Genomic DNA, 20,379 nt, shown 5'->3' on the forward strand with positions numbered 1-20,379 from the left:
CAGCCCACCGTTGACCACACAGGCATCAGAGCACCACTAGGTCACCCAGAAGCTGCCGGCCAGCCACTTTCCTCTGGAAGCTCACGAATGTCAACAACCCTTTTTCTCTCTGTTGCTTGCGGTTTGACAGTCTCTCTCTCTCTCTCTCTCTCTCTCTCTCTCTCTCTCTCTCTCTCTCTCTCTCTCTCTCCCCGTCCCACGATCAGCCTTCTCTCTCGGTGAGTCCCAAATTCCTGTCGCAAGACCAGGCCATCCTGTTTGTGTGTATGTGGCTTGGCTCCTTGCTATCTCCATAGTGTATCTTTAAAATGGAAAGTGGGCCTTGGGCCTTAAGCCTATTCGGCCAGGAGCTTTTTGTTAATTTAAATGGGCCAATTTTTCATGTGGGCTTGACGTTTAAAATGCACTGGTGGTAGTTTACAGAAAATGTTTTAGTGATTTTAAGTGGGCTGTTTTCTTTACTTGGGGCTGGGCTGGAATTTAAATTAGGCCAAGTTTCACTTGAATAAATAAGAGCCCATCAAATTAATTCTTACAAAAATATTCAAGGGATTTAAAGTATATTTTAAATTATGCTGATGAGTCTATTTTTAAGTTAATGTTTCCATTGTCTATTTAATTGGATTTTTAATAAAATTATTATGTTATATTTTAAATAGAAAATCAAGGAATAGGTTATGGATTTTAAATAGTATTACTATCTATTAATCCTAGTAGAACTAAATAATTATTAAATTATTTCTATGGTATGATTCTCAGTAATTAGAATGCTACGACACGCTAGTGACGATTAGTGCCTTGTATAGGTCGTGAGCTACGACGAGAGATTGTGGAAGTAATGCTAAGAGGTAAGTAGCATGATCATGATTACATGTGTGCTGTAATTATTCTGATTGTGCATGAAAAATGTGATGTTTACCTACACTATGCTACAAGCCAATTCAAGGTTAGCCCCTTTTCACGAACCTCGATGAATTATGATGATACGCTTGTGAATGACACTATGCATGCTATGCTGATATGGATTGTTGTTAGATGGATGAGATGTTATGGAAATCACATGTATGCCATGTAATGTTTAGATCATGTTATGACATGCCTATGCTATGCTATGCTATGCTATGTTGTGTAAGACTCATGCTTCTATGTCATGTTTTATGTTATGCCATGCACAAGAGTATGTCAGACTATGTAATTTCATGAAGTCAAACAAGTTCACGTGCACCATGAAAATTAATAAGAAAACACATGAATAACAAGTAAGCTTTATGATTGGCCTTAAATTATGGGTGGATGTGCAAGTCATGGACTCAAGCGTGGTCCACCAGCTATTATGTTTTGAGGTGACACGGACCCAAGCATACTTCACCAAAGGTTATGATATGCGGTGCCACAGACTCAAGCGTGGTTTACCATATGCTATGTGATAAAACGGACCCAAGTGTTTCACTACATGTTATGATATGTTAGATGGTGCCACAGACCAAGCGTGGTTCACCCTATGTTATGATATGTTATGTACAGTCAACGACAATTAGACCAATGCACACATGTTATGATGGCCACTATGTAAGTGAAAGAAAAGATGAATAAGTTATGTACGAATGATAGGAAATGCATGAGTTAGTCATTCATGCATCTGTATTACATATATTGCCATGATTATATTTGATTTTGTTTATGTTAGGTATGAATGATCTATATGTTGTGTGTATGTGTGACAATGTATGTAAGTTCTCAAAATTAAGCCTAATGTTAAACTAAGTTACGTTTACAGTATGTTGTGCTATTACTAAGCCTTTAACTTAGTTTACAGTATGATGTGCTATTACTAAGCCTTTGACTCATTTGTTTGTTTCTCTGTTGTTATGTTTTAATGCCTAGATAATGATTTCGTGGATACAGAGCAAGAGTGCCAGGAGTAGAATAAATTTCTAGAGGCTTAGTGTATGATTTAGACATTTGAACCGATGTTGGTATCACTTAGAACTAGCTTGTGTCATTTCTTTTATTTTTCAGCTTTTATGTTATGAGACTGTCATGCTAGTTAATGTTTATGATCCAATAATGAGGTATTTTAATGAGATTGAATCTCTTACCGGGCCTTATGTTATGAATGTACGTAACATTCCAGACATACAAGAAGGGATGTTACAAATCTACTAAGAAAGAAACTTACCACAATAATGTGAGTTATATCAGAAAGATCTTGCTTTGCAGATTTCGTTCCAAGTTCACTCTTTGACCTACCAGCACCTTTAGAAATTAACACCCTCAACAGAACCCCATTTGTGCAGAAAACAATTGATGAGTTCCTTCCACCTTTGCTTTCCAACCGTATCTAGCATGGAGACAAAAAATAGTTAGCAATGCCGTATAGCTCAAGGTCTAAACAAAAACAAATAAACATATGAAAGCATCATTTAAAATAGATAGCTCCAGTCACTGCTACAAAGAAACTTGCACGAATTTGCAGGCCAGGATAAGCCAATTATTCATAACGCAAGTTACTATGTTTCCTGTGTAAATACTACTTTGGTAAGCTACATACCTAATTACATAAGGAAAAATAATATTATCACATCTGTTCTGAAGGACGAAACAGTAGCAAATTACTGGGCAGAAAGCTTAGATCCACTGTAAATCCAAATATGATATAGAGGACAACCTAGCAAATCAAGAAAAGCATGACATTACCTTGTATCCAATATCATCTCCAACATTCCCTCCTCTTTCATAACAGATTCTCTCAGCAACTACAAATACAAAAGTAACTAAGTTTCACAATTGTGCTCATCTTAAGCTACGAAAACAGAAATTATATTTTATTAAAAACAATAACTTTGGAGGCAACAGCAATGAGTGCACACCTGATGTTGCTGAGATACGTCGAGGTTGAGTACACACAATTTTACAAGCCTTGCCCTTACCCCACTTATAATCTAGAAGAAATTGGGGGACCTGAACAATATTTGAAAAAGAAAATTAGCTTATATTGCAGGTAAAAGAGAACGTCAACTTCAATATTTATGAGAAGCAGTATGATAACAATAAAATTTTACAATTTTTTTTCTGGCTAATAATTCAAATAGATCCCATTATTGTTAAAACCTCTGACAAATACATGTCAAAAAAACTATTTTTTTTTTTACCTAAGGTAAAAAAGCATTAGTATACACACACATACCATCTAACAAATGTATGTTTCATGCATGTATTTAGTTATATACAGCAATTGAACTTTTTGCTGGCCAGCATCATCAAAGATGACAAGCTGTCAAAAGCAAAAGCCAAGCAACACAAGCTTATCATAAAGACTGATGGAAAATCATAAAGCAGATCAAGATTTGTAAGTTTCTTTATTAGAGTGAGAATTGCTCTCTTCTTTAACAATATACTCTTGCAACATATAATGGCCGCTAGTGTCCACTGCTCAGTTATTTTATGGTAATGCCAATCACAATAACTTCATGCTAAAACACTATCCATAAAACATAGTCCATGGGTCAGCGGTGTATGGCTAAGATCATCTTGAAAATCCAAATGTGAGCTAGTAACAATACTTTTTGGCACACATAATTATACAGATCAAAACATGCATTTGAGAAATCTATTTCCTTTCTTAAAAGAGAAATTTATTAATGAAGAGGTATCAGATAGGTAAAGTCTGAGTACACAGGGCATCATGACCCATGAGAAACACCTAATAAGAGAGTGGAAAAGAATGTTCAGAAACACTAGAGATAGAGCAACCAAGATCAGCACAAAACCAAGGATAAAGGGTCTTGAGAAAACAATCCTTAATATCTGCCACCATCTATCCCCTTTTTGTTTTTATGAGTAAGAAGAATTTATTAATCCACATAATTAGGCAAAGCCCAAAGTACACAGGAAGTATACAAGAGAAAAACCTACTTACAAGCTAATTGCTGTGAAAAGCAGCATATAAGTCATTAAAGCTACTCCCATTCAATACAATAGCCGAAGCCCAAGAAAACAAAGTGTGGAAGAAAAAATCTCTAAACCCTCCCATCGAACGTTCGCTACTATCAATATAACGACCAGTCCTCTCATTCCAAGTGCAACCTACCTTCCAAACAACCGCCATTTGACGATTGCCCTGAATTCCTCTCAACATGAAAATAAATCTACCACCCTCCTAGGCATTACCCAAGTGATACCAAGCCTAGTAAAGATTGCAACCCATAAACCATCAGCCACATCACAATGAAGAAAAAGGTGGTCAACCGTTTCTCCATTTCTTTTACACATGAAACACCAAGTCGTTATAATGATGCTGTGCTTTCTCAACTTGTCAATAGTCAGAATTTTCCCATGGCAGGCCGGCCAGCCAGCCAGCCAAAGAAAACAGCCTTGAGTGGTAATTTGCTTCTCCAAATGCTCTTCCAAGGGAAATTAATAGAAGAATGAGAGGACATTACTTTATAAAACTGAGAGGTTCTTATTTCCCAAATGAATCCAAAGCAACCTATCCTCCCCTCCAGCCTTTAAATTCAGTGCATATAATACACCATAAAATTCAGTAATATCCCTCACCTCCCAATCCTGAACAGTTCTAATAAGCCTCACAGACCACTGCAGAAAACCGTAATCAGCCACAGAGGCACTCTTTTCCAATGCAATCCTATAAAGAGAAGGGAAAGCATTTTTCAAAGCAACATCGCCAAACCATATATCGTGCCAAAATTTGATTCGTGTTCCCCTTCCCACCTCAAATCTGAAATTTCTGAAAAACTCTCCCCAGCCATTCCAGATAAATTTCCAAAAACCCAAACCATACACCCCTTTACTTCATTTGAGCACCAACCTCGCCAAATACTCTCATATTTGACATCAATAACATTCCTCCACAAAGCATCCCCTTCCTGATGATACCACCACAACCAATTCCCTAAAAGAGCCTTATTGAAAGTTCTCAGTTTTCTAACCCCCAAACCTCAACAAGATAAAAATGGGCGCGAATCTTATCCCACTTGATCAAATGAAATTTTTTCTCATCTTCTATACCTCCCCACAAAAAAGCTCAAGAAATCTTTTCCATTATATTAGCCACCCCTGCAAGCAAAGGAAATAAAGAAAGTATGTTGGAAAGCTAGATAAACTGTTCTTGATTAAGGTAAATCATTCTCCAACCAGTCAATCTACTTTCAATATGATGCCAAAATCTGATTCGTGTTCCCCTTCCCACCTCAAATCTGAAATTTCTGAAAAACTCTCCCCAACCATTCCAGATAAATTTCCAAACACCCACACCATACACCCCTCTTTACTTCATTTGAGCACCAACCTCGCCAAATAATCTCAAATTTGACATGAATAACATTCCTCCACAGAGCATCCCCTTCCTGATGATACCACCACAACCAATTCCCTAAAAGAGCCTTATTGAAAGTTCTCAGTTTTCTAACCCCCAAACCTCAACAAGATAAAAATGGGCACGAATCTTATCCCACTTGATCAAATGAAATTTTTTCTCATCTTCTAAACCTCCCCATAAAAAAGCTCAAAAAATCTTTTCCATTCTATTAGCCACCCCAGCAAGCAAAGAAAATAAAGAAAGCATGTTGGAAAGTTAAATAAACTGTCCTCGATTAAGGTAAATCATTTTTCAACCAGCCAATCTACTTTCAATCTTTTCAATAATCCCATCCCACATAGCCTTGGATTTATGAGGAGCCCCAAATAAAGACCGAGATACCTCTTAGGCAAAGCCACAAAGATGAAACCTTGCAACCCAGTATACCAGCCAATTCCCCTAAATTATTTACCAAACCGATAAGAACCATTTCAGATTTCAATAAATTCACCTCAAGTCAAGAAAAAACTTCAAAACAAAGCAAAAGAGCCTTCAAGGAACAAATTTGATCAGGGTCCAGCTCACAAAGAATCAAGGTATCATCAGCAAAGAGAAGATGTAAGACATTTATGCTTCCATTTGATGAACCTCCCACCAAAAAACCCAAGATAAAGCCCCTATCCGCCGCTGCCTTCAACATTCTACTCAACACATATTACTAGAGCAAAAGAGCAAAAGATCCCCTTGTCTCAAACCCCAAGAGTTTTTAAAACAACCTTCGAGAGTAACTTTAACCAGAACTGAGAATCTGACAGTTGTAATGCAATTTTTCATCCAATTACACCATCTCTCCCCAAAACCATACCTACCAAGATATACACCAAAAAATTCCAATTTACATTATCAAAGGCTTTCTCCATGTCTAGTTTGCAAAGGATACATGGGGCATCGGCTCTGAATCTACTTTCCAAACATTCATTAGCAATAAGGACTGAATCGAGAATTTGTAATCCCTTTACAAAAGTATTTTGTGACTTTGAGATTATCTTCCCCGTAACTACACTCAAATGATTAGCTAGAACCTTCGAAATGATCTTGTACACCAGACTCACCAGACATATAGGACGGAAATCTTTCACCTCCACAGACCCTACCCTTATTCTCAAAGCTCCTATCATTCCATCACCCACCTCATATTGAATACACCAAACAAATTCCCCCCAACCCTTTCTCATACTTTTTTCATAGCCCGTCCATATGGCCAATTCACCTAACTGGAACTCCACCCTCCCTAATGACTACCACAATATGCATCCAACACCAATCTTCAAGGAAAAATGCCAAATCCATTTCCCCAAGAGAGCATGATTGAACCAAATCAAATTGCAAACCCCCAAACCACCCACCAATATTGGAGAGCACACTTTAGACCAAATTATCAAATGAAATCTAAACTCCTCGCCCACAACACCTCACAAAAGATTCCTTTGTAATTTCTCCAAAAAAATTGCTATGCTTGCAAGAAGTGGGAAAAGGGACAAAATTAAGTAGGCTAGTTCAATAATGTCATGTTGACCAAGGTGATCCGACCTTCCTTCAATAGTTACATTTCTAATTTCATCTTTTCAAAACTCCGATCCCAAATAAACTTTGCTTTGACAGGAGCTCAAAAAGACCCAAATAAGTCATAGGTAAGACGCTACCATACAACCAAAACCATTCACCAAACTTTCAATATTCTCAACATTTCCAACTAGGAGCAATTTAGATTAGCTAGACTATTCTTAAGGCCAAAAACCGCTCATAAAAACAAGCATCGTATATACTGAAGGCAGTTAGGATTTGCCTCACAAAAATGTATGTATCATCTACAAAAAAATCATGTGAAATCATCCTCTCCATAGAGAAGCCAGAATATAAAAAAGAAAAGCCCCATTGACTTTAGCTGAAATGATCCTATTAAGTGCCTTCATGACAGTGACAAAGATAGGTTGAGACAAATGGTTGCCCCCCCCCCCCCCCCCTCTCTGGGGGGCTCGATGAAGTCTCCTAGAGCTGCTAATAATCCATTAGGGCTAGCATTCACCAAATTTGAAAAACGTACTGTAGAGATACAGTGGGCAATTCAACTACACTAACTCTCCCCAAAGCCACACCTTCTCAACATTTACAAGAAAAAACCCGAATTTACATCTAATACCTTTTGTACATCAGGCTTTCAAAGCACTCCTACTTGACCTAATCTAATTCAGCAAGCAAGGAATTCATTAGCAATAAGCACAACATCTAGAATCTATCTTCCCCAGATAAAATCATTTTGAGACTGCGATATGATTTTCACCAGAGACATCTTAAGCAAATTGTTAGAACTTTTAAATTATTTCGTAGCCACCAATCACAAGAATGATGGGTCGAAAGTCCTTGATCCCCCCCCCCCCCCTCCTCCCTTTTCTCTGGTCCAACAAACTTACTTCTTTTTAGTTCTAACAAAGTTACAATTGGTGTAGAAATCACAAAACACTTTCACAATATCCTCCTCCTTCACCACATACCAACAAGCTTGGACAAAAAAAGCTCATCAATCCCGAGGCCTTATCTCCATTTAAAGATCTCACCACCTATCTCTCCTCAAATTGTCTCTCCAACCACAATGCTACAACTGAATCAAAAGAAATACTAGCCAACTTAGGTCTCCAGTTAAGCCATTTGAGAAATCCATTCTCAAACCCCTAAGAGTTGTTTAATGTGGGATTGAGAGATTACAATACGGAGGGTGCTGCAAAAGTTTTGAATTTACATTCCGATTTCTTTCCAAATCCACTCCGATTGAAGTTGAAATTTTCAGATTTAGAGTAGAACTTGAAGTCCAAGTTCAACCACCGAAATTGTTGAAGTTGGGAGTTAGTTGGGAGTCCAAACTCCCAACTTCAACTCCAACTCTGAAATTGTTTTAGGTTACTCCATTGGTTTTAGCTTCTTAAACACCCATAAGTCCCAAGTTTGAGCATACTTAGAAACAGATGAGCATTTTTCATCTAAATGACACCATTTCAGCCTCTCACCGTTTCAATAAGCCCTAATTATATATTCAGACAAACTCCCTACAGCCACCCACTAGCCATTTCTCTTCTTTGCTAGAACCCTCCATATTGTCCTTCGCTTTCAGCCTCCCTTGTTCTCTCTTGGCTCTCTCCCAAAATCACGTTTCTGCCTCTCTTGTTCAGTCATACCATCTACTTTTCGGTTCCACCATTCAGGTAGCTTTTGCCCAATCAGAGACAAAGATGCACAACTACAAGAAGTTGGTAAAATATATTCTCTCACGTTTTATGATTTGCTAACCACTCGATTGAAATTTTTTATGATGATTCATTGGGTTTTGGAACTTTAAATTTGAAATAGTGCCATGTTTATTTCATTATTTGGAATTGAATTTTGAAGCTGAATGCATCTAGTCTCTGGTTTAATGTTTCTACTGTTTGGGTTTCCATGATTTTGTATTTTAAGTTTTCAATAATCGGTTCAACTCTGAACAATAACCGACTTCACTTCGATGCCGAGCACACAAACCAGAGCCAGAGTTTGCTCTAGCTCGGATTAGGAGTCAAGAGTTTGGAGGAGTGGATTTTGGAGCCTACCCCTACCTAGTTTGTCTTTCTATTTATCAAATCATAAATTAAACTTTTCTGTCAAGTAAAAATCAGAATTAAACTACCAAGAACAAGTACTTTTTTTATCAGTAAATATAAATTTTATTGATGATAATAGGTATAATCCAAGTACCAAAGAACAAGTATGAAGTGTTGGTATCACGTGTCTATCATAAGATGAGAAATCTATTTCAAAACTCTAAAAGTTGTTTTAGTTGGATTGGGGGAATACATTACCGCAATTGAATCCCAATGTCTTTTTAATAAGTTTTTTAACTTTTTCCGATTGATAAGTAATCAGAATTTTATAAAATCAATAAAAAGGTGCCACACCAATGCACAAAAGTATATAAGAGGAACACTTAAGTCTTAGCGTGTAATTTTCTATATTAAGCTAAGACTCAATTGAAACTCTCAAAAATCACTTATAGAGCCTAATTTCATCTAGCATAAAACCAATATCATATTTTTTTTAATCAATGAACAAAATTTTATCAAGCATCAAATAGACAAAGGCCCGAGTATACAAAAAATATACAAGAGCATTGCCTATGCGTGCTAGTTAGTGATACAAGGAAGTCATTAATAGACATGACATTATGTATTACAATCGACCAATGAAGTAAAGTATTGAAAAATAAACTGATAAGCTCATCCATTGACCACTCTCAATCTTCAAAGTTTCTTGCATTCCTCTCCCTCCAAATACACCACCATAGACAAATTGGGACCATCTTCCACACTCTTGTACTCTAAGGGTTCCCCAAGATGCCTCACCAAGAAGCTAGGAGATCAATTACCCTTTTCAGCATCACCCAACCTAATCCCAACTGAGCAAAGAAGTCATTCCACAAGGTCATAGGAATCTCACAATGAAGTAATAGACGATCTAGGGACTATCCACTCTTTGTGACGATCTTCCCTCATGAAGTCGTCCATACAAATAAATTTGCCTTCAAGGGTGTTTTTGTCTTCCAAAAACTCTCCCATGGTAATGGATTTGTATTATGTGTGATCATGGCTTGATAATAGGAGTGGACTGTAAGCTTCCCTTTCTTAGAAGGGTGCCAAAACATCTTGTCTTCAACTCCCCTCATTGTAGGTGTAGAGTACAATAGATCCTAAAACTCCGAGAAAGCATCAACTTCTCAATCTTGTGCGTCTCTGAAGAATTCAACATTCCATAGGGATTACCATGAGATAGGATTAAGAGGTCCGCAATTGAGGCTTCTTTCATTCTTGTTATTCCATAGAATTCTGGATAAGCTTCCTTGAGTATCCTATTTCCATACCATACATCATGTCAAAATTTGATTTTGGACCCATCACCCACCACAAATCAAATATTTCTTGAATATGTGTCCCATCCTTGTGTATTTATATAGTCCCACCCCATATGGCCCACTTACCTCATTCAAACACCATGCTCCCCAAGGTTCACCATACTTCGATTCCATGAACGCTCTCAATAATGTTCCCCATTCGTTGTGCATCCCCATAGCCATTTGTCAAGCAAAGTTTTGTTAAAAGATTGCAAATTCCAAATACCCAATCCTCTCCTTTCTAGATAGGGGAGCATACTGTGGCCCATTTTACCAAGTGGGACTTAAATTCATCTTTCATCCCACACAAGAAATCTCATTGAAGTTTCTCCATGCAATGAACCACCTTGGTGGGAAGCAGAAAGAGTGATAGAAAGTAGGTTGGCAAGTTGGAATGGGTACTTTTGATTAAAGTGACCCTACCACCTCTGGATAGATATGTCTTCCAACTAGCCAATTTCCACTCCATTTTCTAGTACATCATCCCAAATCAATTTCTATTTGAACGGGGCATCCAAAGGAAGACCCAAGTATTTCATCAATAGTTAGGATATCTTGCATTCCAGAATACTTCTGATTTAGCCAAGTTCACTTTCAACCACGAAGCAGCTTCAAAGCATAAAAGGAGTGCCCTTAGAGATCAAATTTGATCATGAATGCCACCACAAAAGATTAGGGTGTCATCAGCAAATAATAGATGAGAGATGTGAAGTGAACCAGCATTTGCCTCCCTTGCTAAGAATCCGAATAAGAACCCGGCCTCTACAACACCCGAAATCATCTTGCTAAAAGCTTCCATTACAGATTTAACACATGTAAAGCCTTCACAATCCATTTATCCAAGAGATGACTAACCATCGCCATGAAAGTCCAGTGGATCGTAGGCATGAAGGTTTCCAAATTCTTTTTTCTTCTGTTTTTGCTTTTATTTAAGGTTAAATACTAAAATAATCCATTTTTTTATCAGGTAAATACTAAAATAATCCTTGTGCTTTGTCGTATGGACAAATTAGTCTATCTACTCTAATTTTGAACATTTTCCTCATGATTTCTACTTTGATCAAATTAGTCCATTTGTCAACACCCATGATTGGATATCACATGTTGTGTAAAAACTAAAAATTAAAAAAAAAAAAAAAAAAAAAAAAAAAAAAAAATCATTTCAAAACCATAACCAAAAAAAAAAAAAAGAAAGGATTACCTGGTGTTGACAAGTAATCTATTGCCTCTATTGATCATACAAACTCAAATTTCAAAATTAAAATGGCATCCTATATAACAACATCTTGAGTATGTGGATCACCAGTCCAAACTTAAGTTGGCCGTTTTAGCCTGCAGTATTTTCAATGGTAACATCTTAAACACACATAAAAAACCTGAAGAAATTACATGTAACACAAATAGAAACATAACAGGTAAGACAAGGCAGTAGCAGCTCAACCCCTCTCAACATGCCGGTTTTTGTGTACACAATTGGTAGATGGATAATCTAATTTGATAATCACCACAAAAACTAATTATGAATTCTAATGATAGCATTAAGTTGCATTTACCACCTTTTTCAGGCAACACAACCTCAATATTCCAACAACAAATTAAAAGTTTTATCCACTTTATATTTCGCTGTCTGTTGGATTGTAAAAAGTAAAATGACAAGAATTCATGCACAAGTACAACAATCAAATACTTCACACATAACCCATAATTGCATGAGTATAGAATTCTGGATATGTGAACTAGTTGGAAAAACCACATAATCAAAAATGCAAATTTAAATGCCAAATTTCAGACACAGTATGACAAATATACCAAAAAAGATAAAGCAAAGAATTTGTAACCTGTGTGGTCTTTCCACAACCAGTCTCACCAGATATGAGAACTACCTGCTTTAAAACAAGAGACAAATAGAAAATTTTATAAATGAATCTGAAGTCTAATCATTCAAACCACAACTCAATAGTCTAAGGAAAAAAGTTCTAGTAATCAATATGTGAACCAAATACATGGTCAAAAGACATATTTGACTTATACATGGAAGACCTAGTAACACCAAGGTTTGTGTGATTGTGTGTAGAAAGGTAGTAAATGAGATCCCAGATTGCTTGAAGGGAGAACGTTAAGTCCTCTATAATGATTTCAAGGGACTCTAATTATAACATTGACTTGGGTATTGGCATATATGTGACTTGGGCCTTCTTTGAGTTGTTATAAATAGTATCAGAGTCAACCTCAACCATAAGGTGGCACTTAAACCATGCCACTATGATGGGCTTGACCCGAACAAGACATTGGGGATTTAAGGAGGGAGATTATAATATTTAAGGAGGGAGATTATAATACCCCTGATTGTATGATTGTGTATAGAAAGGTGGTGAATGGGATCCCATATTGCTTGCCAATAAGAAGTTCAAGACCTATATAATTCCAAGGGGATCCAATTGTAACATCAATTATTCATTTTGGAGGCTTGGATGTGGCCTGGAGCCTTCCTTGAGTCATAACAAACCAGAACTAAAAGGCATGCACAATGCACTTTGTAGATAAGTCGCCAAGTGGAAATTTCCCCAAAAATAATGTAGATTATGTTTTGTTTAGAGATAGTTTTCAAATGTTTGGAAATGTTTTAAAGTTTTTTTGAGATGTAGTGTTTATTGGTTTTTGTGAAAATGAAGGTATGGGTTGAAAAGTTATTTGAATATAATTTTTTGAGATAGTTTTTTTGGTTCTGGTCTTTGTGTTTTGTACATTTCACTGAAATCTTGGAAAATTATCAGATGAAAAGTTGAAATAGAAGATTGTTTTGAGATTGATGTTTTGGTAGAAGTTGAAAAATATTTTGACAAATTTTGAAAAAAAAAAAGGCAAAACAGGCATTGCTGTAAACTTTTATATAACCTGGTGAGATTCAATTGTTGATGAAATGACATCCCTAAAGGATGCAATTGGGAGCTTAGTCCTCTCTTCAGCGACCTGCATGCACGAAATCAGCAAAACCTTTCCCTATGAGGACACACTTTCACAGAAATTATGGCTATAAAACATCAATGAATCTAAACAACAATGTTCATAAAGCTTTAACTGAGTAAGTCAGAACCACCTGCTTCAAATATCCTTCCTTCTGCATTTTGGAAGCAAGTAACTCCACTTTCTTCGCAATTTCTGCTGTACTCATTGAAGGTTTGCAGAAAATATCATCTTTCCTTTGTCTTGTTTTATCAATCTTTTCAGCTTGCTTCCCAACCATTCCATAGTCAATTTTTCCATCATCAGGTGGGTATTGAATAAACAAATCCTGCAAAACCAATTTCGCCTCTTCCGAAAATGTCAAATATGGTAGACTCTCCACACCCTTCGTGGTGTCAACTTTCTTTTTAGTTTTGTAGACAGAAACCCGTCGTTGGCTGCCACGCCTATACAAAGTTGGTTCATAATACACCATTAGCAAAAATAATTCACTCACTAAATCTAAACAAAGAAACCTGCAAGCTTTCCTTATAGAACAAGATTATAAATCTGAAAGCAGGCAAGGCCATTGAATTTAACTGTTATATTCAGCGTTATCAAATAAGGGGTAGACATAAATAAGAGCACTTACCCTGAACTCTTGGATGTCATACCCATTTTCCTGCATAATGCATGCACTACTGCACGTTCAAAGTTTGACAGGTTTTCTTCAAACATGTAAACTGCATGTAACAGTGAAAGTCCAGAGGTTGATATAAACAAGTTAGAAAAGATGTCCAAGAACTACTTGCAATTGAATCAATAGCAGAAACTAGAAGTAGAAATGAATTTCTAAATATGTGATACCCTATATGATAAGGATAAGAATAGGTAGTGTATGGGATCCCACATTGCTTAGGAATGAAAAGTTTTTGCTCTTTATAAAGTTTCAATAGAGCTCCAATTGTATCATTGACGAGTCCTTTCGGAGTATAGGCCATATGGTTTGGACCTTCTATTGGAGCATTACAAAATAATAATGCCAAGAAGCGGTTCTTTCTTTTCTTTTTCTCTAAGTATATTCCAATAATATTCATTCATTGAGATAGAATAAATGACCAATCTCAGGTCACATCCCAACTTCAGTAAGTCCTGAGAAATTCCAATGAAGTAATATAAACAAAGTAACAGCTTCATTACATCAACTAACTCGAATCGTTAACAACTTGAAAGCTTTAGCAAAAATTAATAAGCTGTTAACAAATCTTCAAAAAAATAAAAAAACTCAAAACAATTTACCTCTACTGAATACTCCAATCTGTCAAATCAAGCAAAACCTAAGAAAACTAAAATCAAATAAAAATAAAAACCTTAATCATTGAAATATACAACAGCTTTTCTTTTCTACAAGTAACGGGTATTCAAGCCAGCCACTTGCATTTCAGTTTATCAAAACCTAGTTAGTACTGGAAAATGAAAACCAAAACCGATATCTACAGCCTACTGTAGCAACAAAGCATCCAAATCTCCCATTGTAAAAATGGTCATACAGAAGAGAAATGTCATACCCAAATATCTATATTTGAGAAATTAAAGTTCTAATTCTCATTATTTCGAAATTTCCCTAATTTCCCTAATTTCCACTGCTTTTGGATTGTTCCGGTACCATTTATGTAAGATTTAAGGCTGGCAGGCAGATTTTTGACTTAAATGAAATCTGCCATAAAGCGGCTCAAGGCAGATTAATAAAATTTCCAAATCTGTCATAGCCCGCTTGTATTGACCGAAATCCTAGAATCTCACCATTATAGCAGCTATCGACCCTTAGGTTTGAATTAGGAAAGATCTCCTTTTCTTTATGGCAGTAGTAGGCTTGAGCAAGCTGTCGCTGCCAGGGTTCTATCACATTAAGGGATGCCAACATCTCTCTAGTGAAATTAAAAAGTCTTATAAACAGGACTCAAAGGGAATCTTCCTAAAAATCAGTCACATCGATAATATTCAAACAAAAAGCCTAAGAAGTCTCCTGCCCTGAAGCCGACATAGGTCTTCGCACATATTAGGAAATTTCTGCTCTGTTAAACGCAAAACGAAACCCTAAAAGCCAAGTTGTCCAGCCCCTCAAATCAGCCAATATCCCTGCCATGTCACCCATCCAGCTTTAATGACCAATGGTGGCTGTTGCCCTAGAAACCCTAAGGATTTCGTATAGTGGCTGTCACCCCTTGTAGTGCCTTTTGCTTCCATCTCATAATTTTACAGCAGCAGCAGTTAGCCCCCCACTGTGCCACCTCCATGGGCCTCACTCTTTTATTTTATTTATCAAACATCCAAAGTGGTGATGTCAATGGTGAGCAAGCGGACCGGGCATTAGGCTAATGGACACTTGGAACATCTAATAATTCGGTGATTAGTAGGGAAATGGTTTGACTTAAGATGTTTTATTGAGTTTTGAGAAATGATAGAGGCGTTGAAGACTAAGGACTTAAAGCCAACACACGTGGCTAATCATGCAGAGTCTTTTGGACGATGTTTTGTGTGTGGTGGGGTAGATCACCTTGCCCAAGAGTGTCCCACATTTGCTGAGATGAGAGGGATGTATGAGGAACAATGTAATGCCTTAGGTATGTACATGAAGCCTGTTGCACATTTCTCTGATACCTACAATCATGGGTGGCGTAATCACCCCAATTTTAGCTGGAAGTCTGAAAACCAGCCGCTTGCACAACCCCCTAGATCATATCCTGCACCATATCATGCACCTTCATCTTCTAGGAGTCCTTTAGAAGACACTTTGCATGCTTTTATTGAGGCACAGAGTAAAACTAATCAAAAGTTTGAATCTTTGATTATGCAGGTTGTTGAAGAAAATAAAGAGATAAAGAGTCATATATCCAAGATAATGAGCTCCTTGAGTGTGAATGAGCGTGGCAAGTTTCCTTCTCAAGCTCAATCCGCACCCCAAGGTCAGCATATGGCACAAAAAAATTTAAAAAAAGTGAATGCCATTATGACAAGAAGTGGTAAGTCCTTACACATCCCAACAACGGATAAGCAAGAGGATGTTGAAGAGGAACAAAGCAATGATAGCACCGAGTTCCCCAAGGATGCCGAGGTAATCAAGAATCCAGTTAAGGTACCATTTCCTCAAGCTTTAAAATCTGGTATGCGAACTTTAGATTCTAGTAATGAAATCTTGGAGAACCTCAGGCAGGTAAAGATTAACCTTCCTCTTTTGCATGTTATTAAACAAGTTCCCACTTATGCAAAAGTTCTTAAATATTTGTGTACAGTTAAGAGGAAGCACCATGTTAAGAAGACAGCATTTCTGACAGAGCAAGTTAGTGCTCTAATTGAGCAGCGAATTCCTCCTAAGTACAAGGATCCTGGTTGTCCAACCATTGCATGTAATATTGGGAATCATGAGTTTGGGCAAGCCTTGCTAAAATTTTATGTTTTGTTTGGAAGTTTGGGAAAGTTGTATTGAGTCTTGTGTTTGGATAACGATTAGGTAATAATTAGATAAAAAAAATTTAAAAATTTGAAATTAAAAAGTGTTTTATGTTTGAGTGACACTTGGGATGGAAATTATGAGAAATTTTGAGAATATCTATGTGTCCAAACAAGTCCTTAGTTGATAAGGTCTTTACACAGAATTAACTCTAAATTTAAGATTCCAGAGGTTATGTGCTAAAATGAGGTAATTTATTATGTTGAGTCACTTACCCAGCGCATGTTATACATTTTTAGTAGCATTCCACTTACAAGAAAGGGGTGTTACGAAAAAATAAACTTTGAAAATCCAAAAGAATTTAAATCACAAGAAGCCTATCATGCAAAAAACTTTCAAAGGGGCAAATCCCTAGGAATTGGCTCAATTGGTAAGAACCTAGAGCCTTAGTCTTGGTGGTTTGCTCCCTCTAGATCAAAGGTTCAAACCCTTGGGTGCAAGCAATTTTTAGGATCACGTCCCATTTGTGAAAAGCGTTGGTTTACCTGGTTTGTGTGATGAGAACGCGTTATAAGGGTTCAGGATTTAACCAGATAAAAGGACATGCTGTGTTTGCACAGTATTTGAGATCCCTCTTCATCAGAAATAACTTTGAAAGGGGCACTCTAAAAGATTACACCCACCAGACAATTTAAAAAAGGGTTTTTGAGCCTCCCATACGATCATTTAACGAATAGAAAAGGAACCTTCAGAAAAACAATTTGACAGAATAAATACAACCAAAACCACCCATTTTATATATTTTAAGCTCCAATTAAAGTTCAATAACCGAACAAAAATGTTGAATTTAGAACACAGCAGAAACATAAACACAGTTGAATTCTTTTTCTTTTATTTTCAGAACAAAATTCCAGCAAAAATACACTTCGTTCGAACAAAAGTTTTTTACTGAAAAAACCAGAAAGACCAATGAAAATCCACAACCCTCCTACCCCCAAAAAAATATCAAATACATGAAACCCATAGCGAATGAATACCGACATGATAATTCTAAGTTCTTAGACGCAAAACCCATTCGGTGTTTTCAATTTTCTTACGAATATGTCCCGGGGACTTAAGTTATGCCTAGCTATATCATTAATAAAACTATTTGTTTACTAATAAAAAAATCTTACAGTTACAGACAAACAGCCCCGCAAAAGTGAATTCCGAAACTGTCTGTACTAATATGATCATTTCAATTATCTTTACGATCTCGGGCGGGGGGAACAATGAAACACCAAAACCAGAACCCAGCATCAAATGCACTTAACTTAGAATAAAAAATATTCGTTTGATAAGTAACTGAGAACAAAAAATATATAATCAACCAATACCCACATAATATTATTCCGTTCGGAAACTAAAACGGTATCAAAAAATTGAGCAATAATATTCAAGCATTATTGACACCTTCATCTTTCGATTCATGGAACTTCTGCAGTTGTTGGGATATGCGAATAGTTGTGGCTTCGGCAATGATAAGCCTTTTCGTTTCAGCCGTTTTATCATTTTGATCTCCTTTCTTCTGTCTCTTCTTCGCCATCTTGGCTGATTTTCTCTGAGTTATTTTGGTACCCACGACAGACGGGAAGATACTGGTTCCCCGGACAAGAATAATATAAAATGGGAGGCAGAAGGATACTGCTCAGGCTTTGCTTTACGGCTTCCACTTCCTTTCGAAATTTTAGCCCCTTTCGCCCCAAGTATATGCTGCCATTTGATGCTTCGCTCTTATGTTGGAAAACCTAACGCCAGTTTTCGTTTTTCTTTTTTTTTTTCTTTTTTTTTTTTTTTTACTTTTTCATTCAAATGAGACGGTTTAAAAAATTTAATCGGAGAGTTCATAATTTTAAATTATTTATTTTAATATTATAAAAATAATTAAAATTATATACAATACAATTCAAATATAATATATCAAAAATATAAAATATAAATTGATTGATTAATATTGATAAAAAAAATGATAAAATTCATGTATTTAACATCAATTTTTGACATTCTTTGTACAAAAATAAAAATAAAAAAACTCGGTCATCAAACAACTTCAAAAATAAACGTAATTTTAAACCGATTGAAATTGATAGATTAAAATAGTTTAGTGAACGATTAAAAAAATTCATTAAAATCAATTTAATTTCTAATCAAATAAATTTGAATAGGGTGAATCGAAGAGCATGTACAATATACCTTTTTTTATTCCTTCTATTTGATATTTAATAAAACCTGTATTAAAATTATTTCAAGATGATCAATTATTTTCACAGACAAAATATTTCAAGATGAACATTTTAGAGATAAGTAAACAGATGACAAAATTTAGAACACCACAAGAAAACATTAATAAATTAAAAGAAGGAAAAAATGAAGATAAACGTTTTAAGATCTCGTTTGTCTCAAACTTTTATATAAAATATAATAAATAATTTAATTTTTTTAAATCTTAAAATAAAAATAATTTTAAAATATTATATTTTAATAATATTTTATTTAACTTTTAAATTTTATCTCGTCTCATCTTATAAACAAACGAATCCTAATTCTTCTAATAATTAAATGAAAAAAGAAATGCTTTAATTTCCTTAAAAAAACTGTAGCGAAAGGAAACTTTATAGATGAAAGCAACATCATAGATTTAACAAACACTTTTCATTAGGGGTGATTTCATTAGACAAAATACTGACCATTGGAGCCTTTTTCCATAAAATATAGATGAAAACTAATTGTGAAAATATCATTTCTCAGCCAAAGCTAAATAGAGACAATTCAAAATCATAAAATTAACCAAACAAAATCTCTTTTTTTTTTTTTTTTTTTGTCTCGGCAAGTTTACTACTTCATTAGAAAAAGGAAAAATACATAATTTGTTGTAGGAAAATATTACAAGTTAGGGAGTCTTTACCACTATGAAAGTTCAACAGACTAGGGGGATAACAAAGAGGGGCAGATTTCCAAAAATATGATTGGAGGTCGCTCATTGCACAATTTCAAGTGCACATTGATTTTGTGATCGATGTATTTTCCTTGCAGTCTAGGCTTCAAAAGATTGAGGCAGAAATCTTGAATCTGAGGAGATTCCTTGAATTTTCCAATCTGTATTGGAGGGGCTGGATGAAATAGCACTGATGACTTGTTGCGAATCACCTCCCATTGAGATTTTCTTTTATGTTTCTATGAATTGCTTCTTAGATTCCTTCATAAGTTGCGACCGCTTCTCCTACAGTTGGGTTGGTACTGTTGATGGAGCTTGTGAGGACGAAGATGAGGGTACCATTAGTTACTCTGCCCATAGTTGACGTGATGCTCCCATTTGTGTTGACTGCCACATCAAATTGTATCAAAAAGGAATCTTCTTTTAGGGTGGAGTTTGGGGGGATATTGTTCTTTTGTGACCAGGCTGAGGTATGTTCCAAAAGGAGGGAAAAAGTTGTTGTGATGAGCCCGTTGGGTGTTGGTTTGATGGCTTGGTGAATGACCTTGTTTCTTAGGGACCAAATGTTGTCCATGGCTAAGGAAGCAAAAAGTTTGAAATGGTAGGTTTCTTCTTCCGGGATCTGGAGAGAGACAGAAGGGTTGAGAATGTTGTTGATTCAGACTGTGATGAGTGAGTCATTGAATTTTGTTGTGTCTAGAGGCCATTTTGATTGTCACCAT

General features: G+C 36.1%; 1 protein-coding gene across 1 annotated transcript in view; it reads right to left on the minus strand.

Annotated features, from left to right (window-relative positions):
- Positions 1-18,460, minus strand: part of LOC122304194 (DExH-box ATP-dependent RNA helicase DExH6-like) — a 32,815-nt gene extending 14,355 nt beyond the window's left edge. Inside the window, exons 1-8 of the mRNA XM_043116302.1 lie at positions 18,136-18,460; positions 13,885-13,975; positions 13,387-13,699; positions 13,185-13,259; positions 12,128-12,172; positions 2,871-2,961; positions 2,698-2,756; positions 2,180-2,341 (exon numbers count right to left, since the gene is read on the minus strand). Coding sequence (XP_042972236.1) covers positions 2,180-2,341; positions 2,698-2,756; positions 2,871-2,961; positions 12,128-12,172; positions 13,185-13,259; positions 13,387-13,699; positions 13,885-13,975; positions 18,136-18,268 — 969 coding nt within the window. The 5' untranslated portion in view covers positions 18,269-18,460. The remainder of the gene's footprint in view (positions 1-2,179; positions 2,342-2,697; positions 2,757-2,870; positions 2,962-12,127; positions 12,173-13,184; positions 13,260-13,386; positions 13,700-13,884; positions 13,976-18,135) is intronic.
- Between the last annotated feature and the right edge of the window lie 1,919 nt (positions 18,461-20,379).

The sequence above is a fragment of the Carya illinoinensis genome, chromosome 3 (genome assembly GCF_018687715.1).
Source record: "Carya illinoinensis cultivar Pawnee chromosome 3, C.illinoinensisPawnee_v1, whole genome shotgun sequence".
Lineage (NCBI taxonomy): Eukaryota > Viridiplantae > Streptophyta > Magnoliopsida > Fagales > Juglandaceae > Carya > Carya illinoinensis.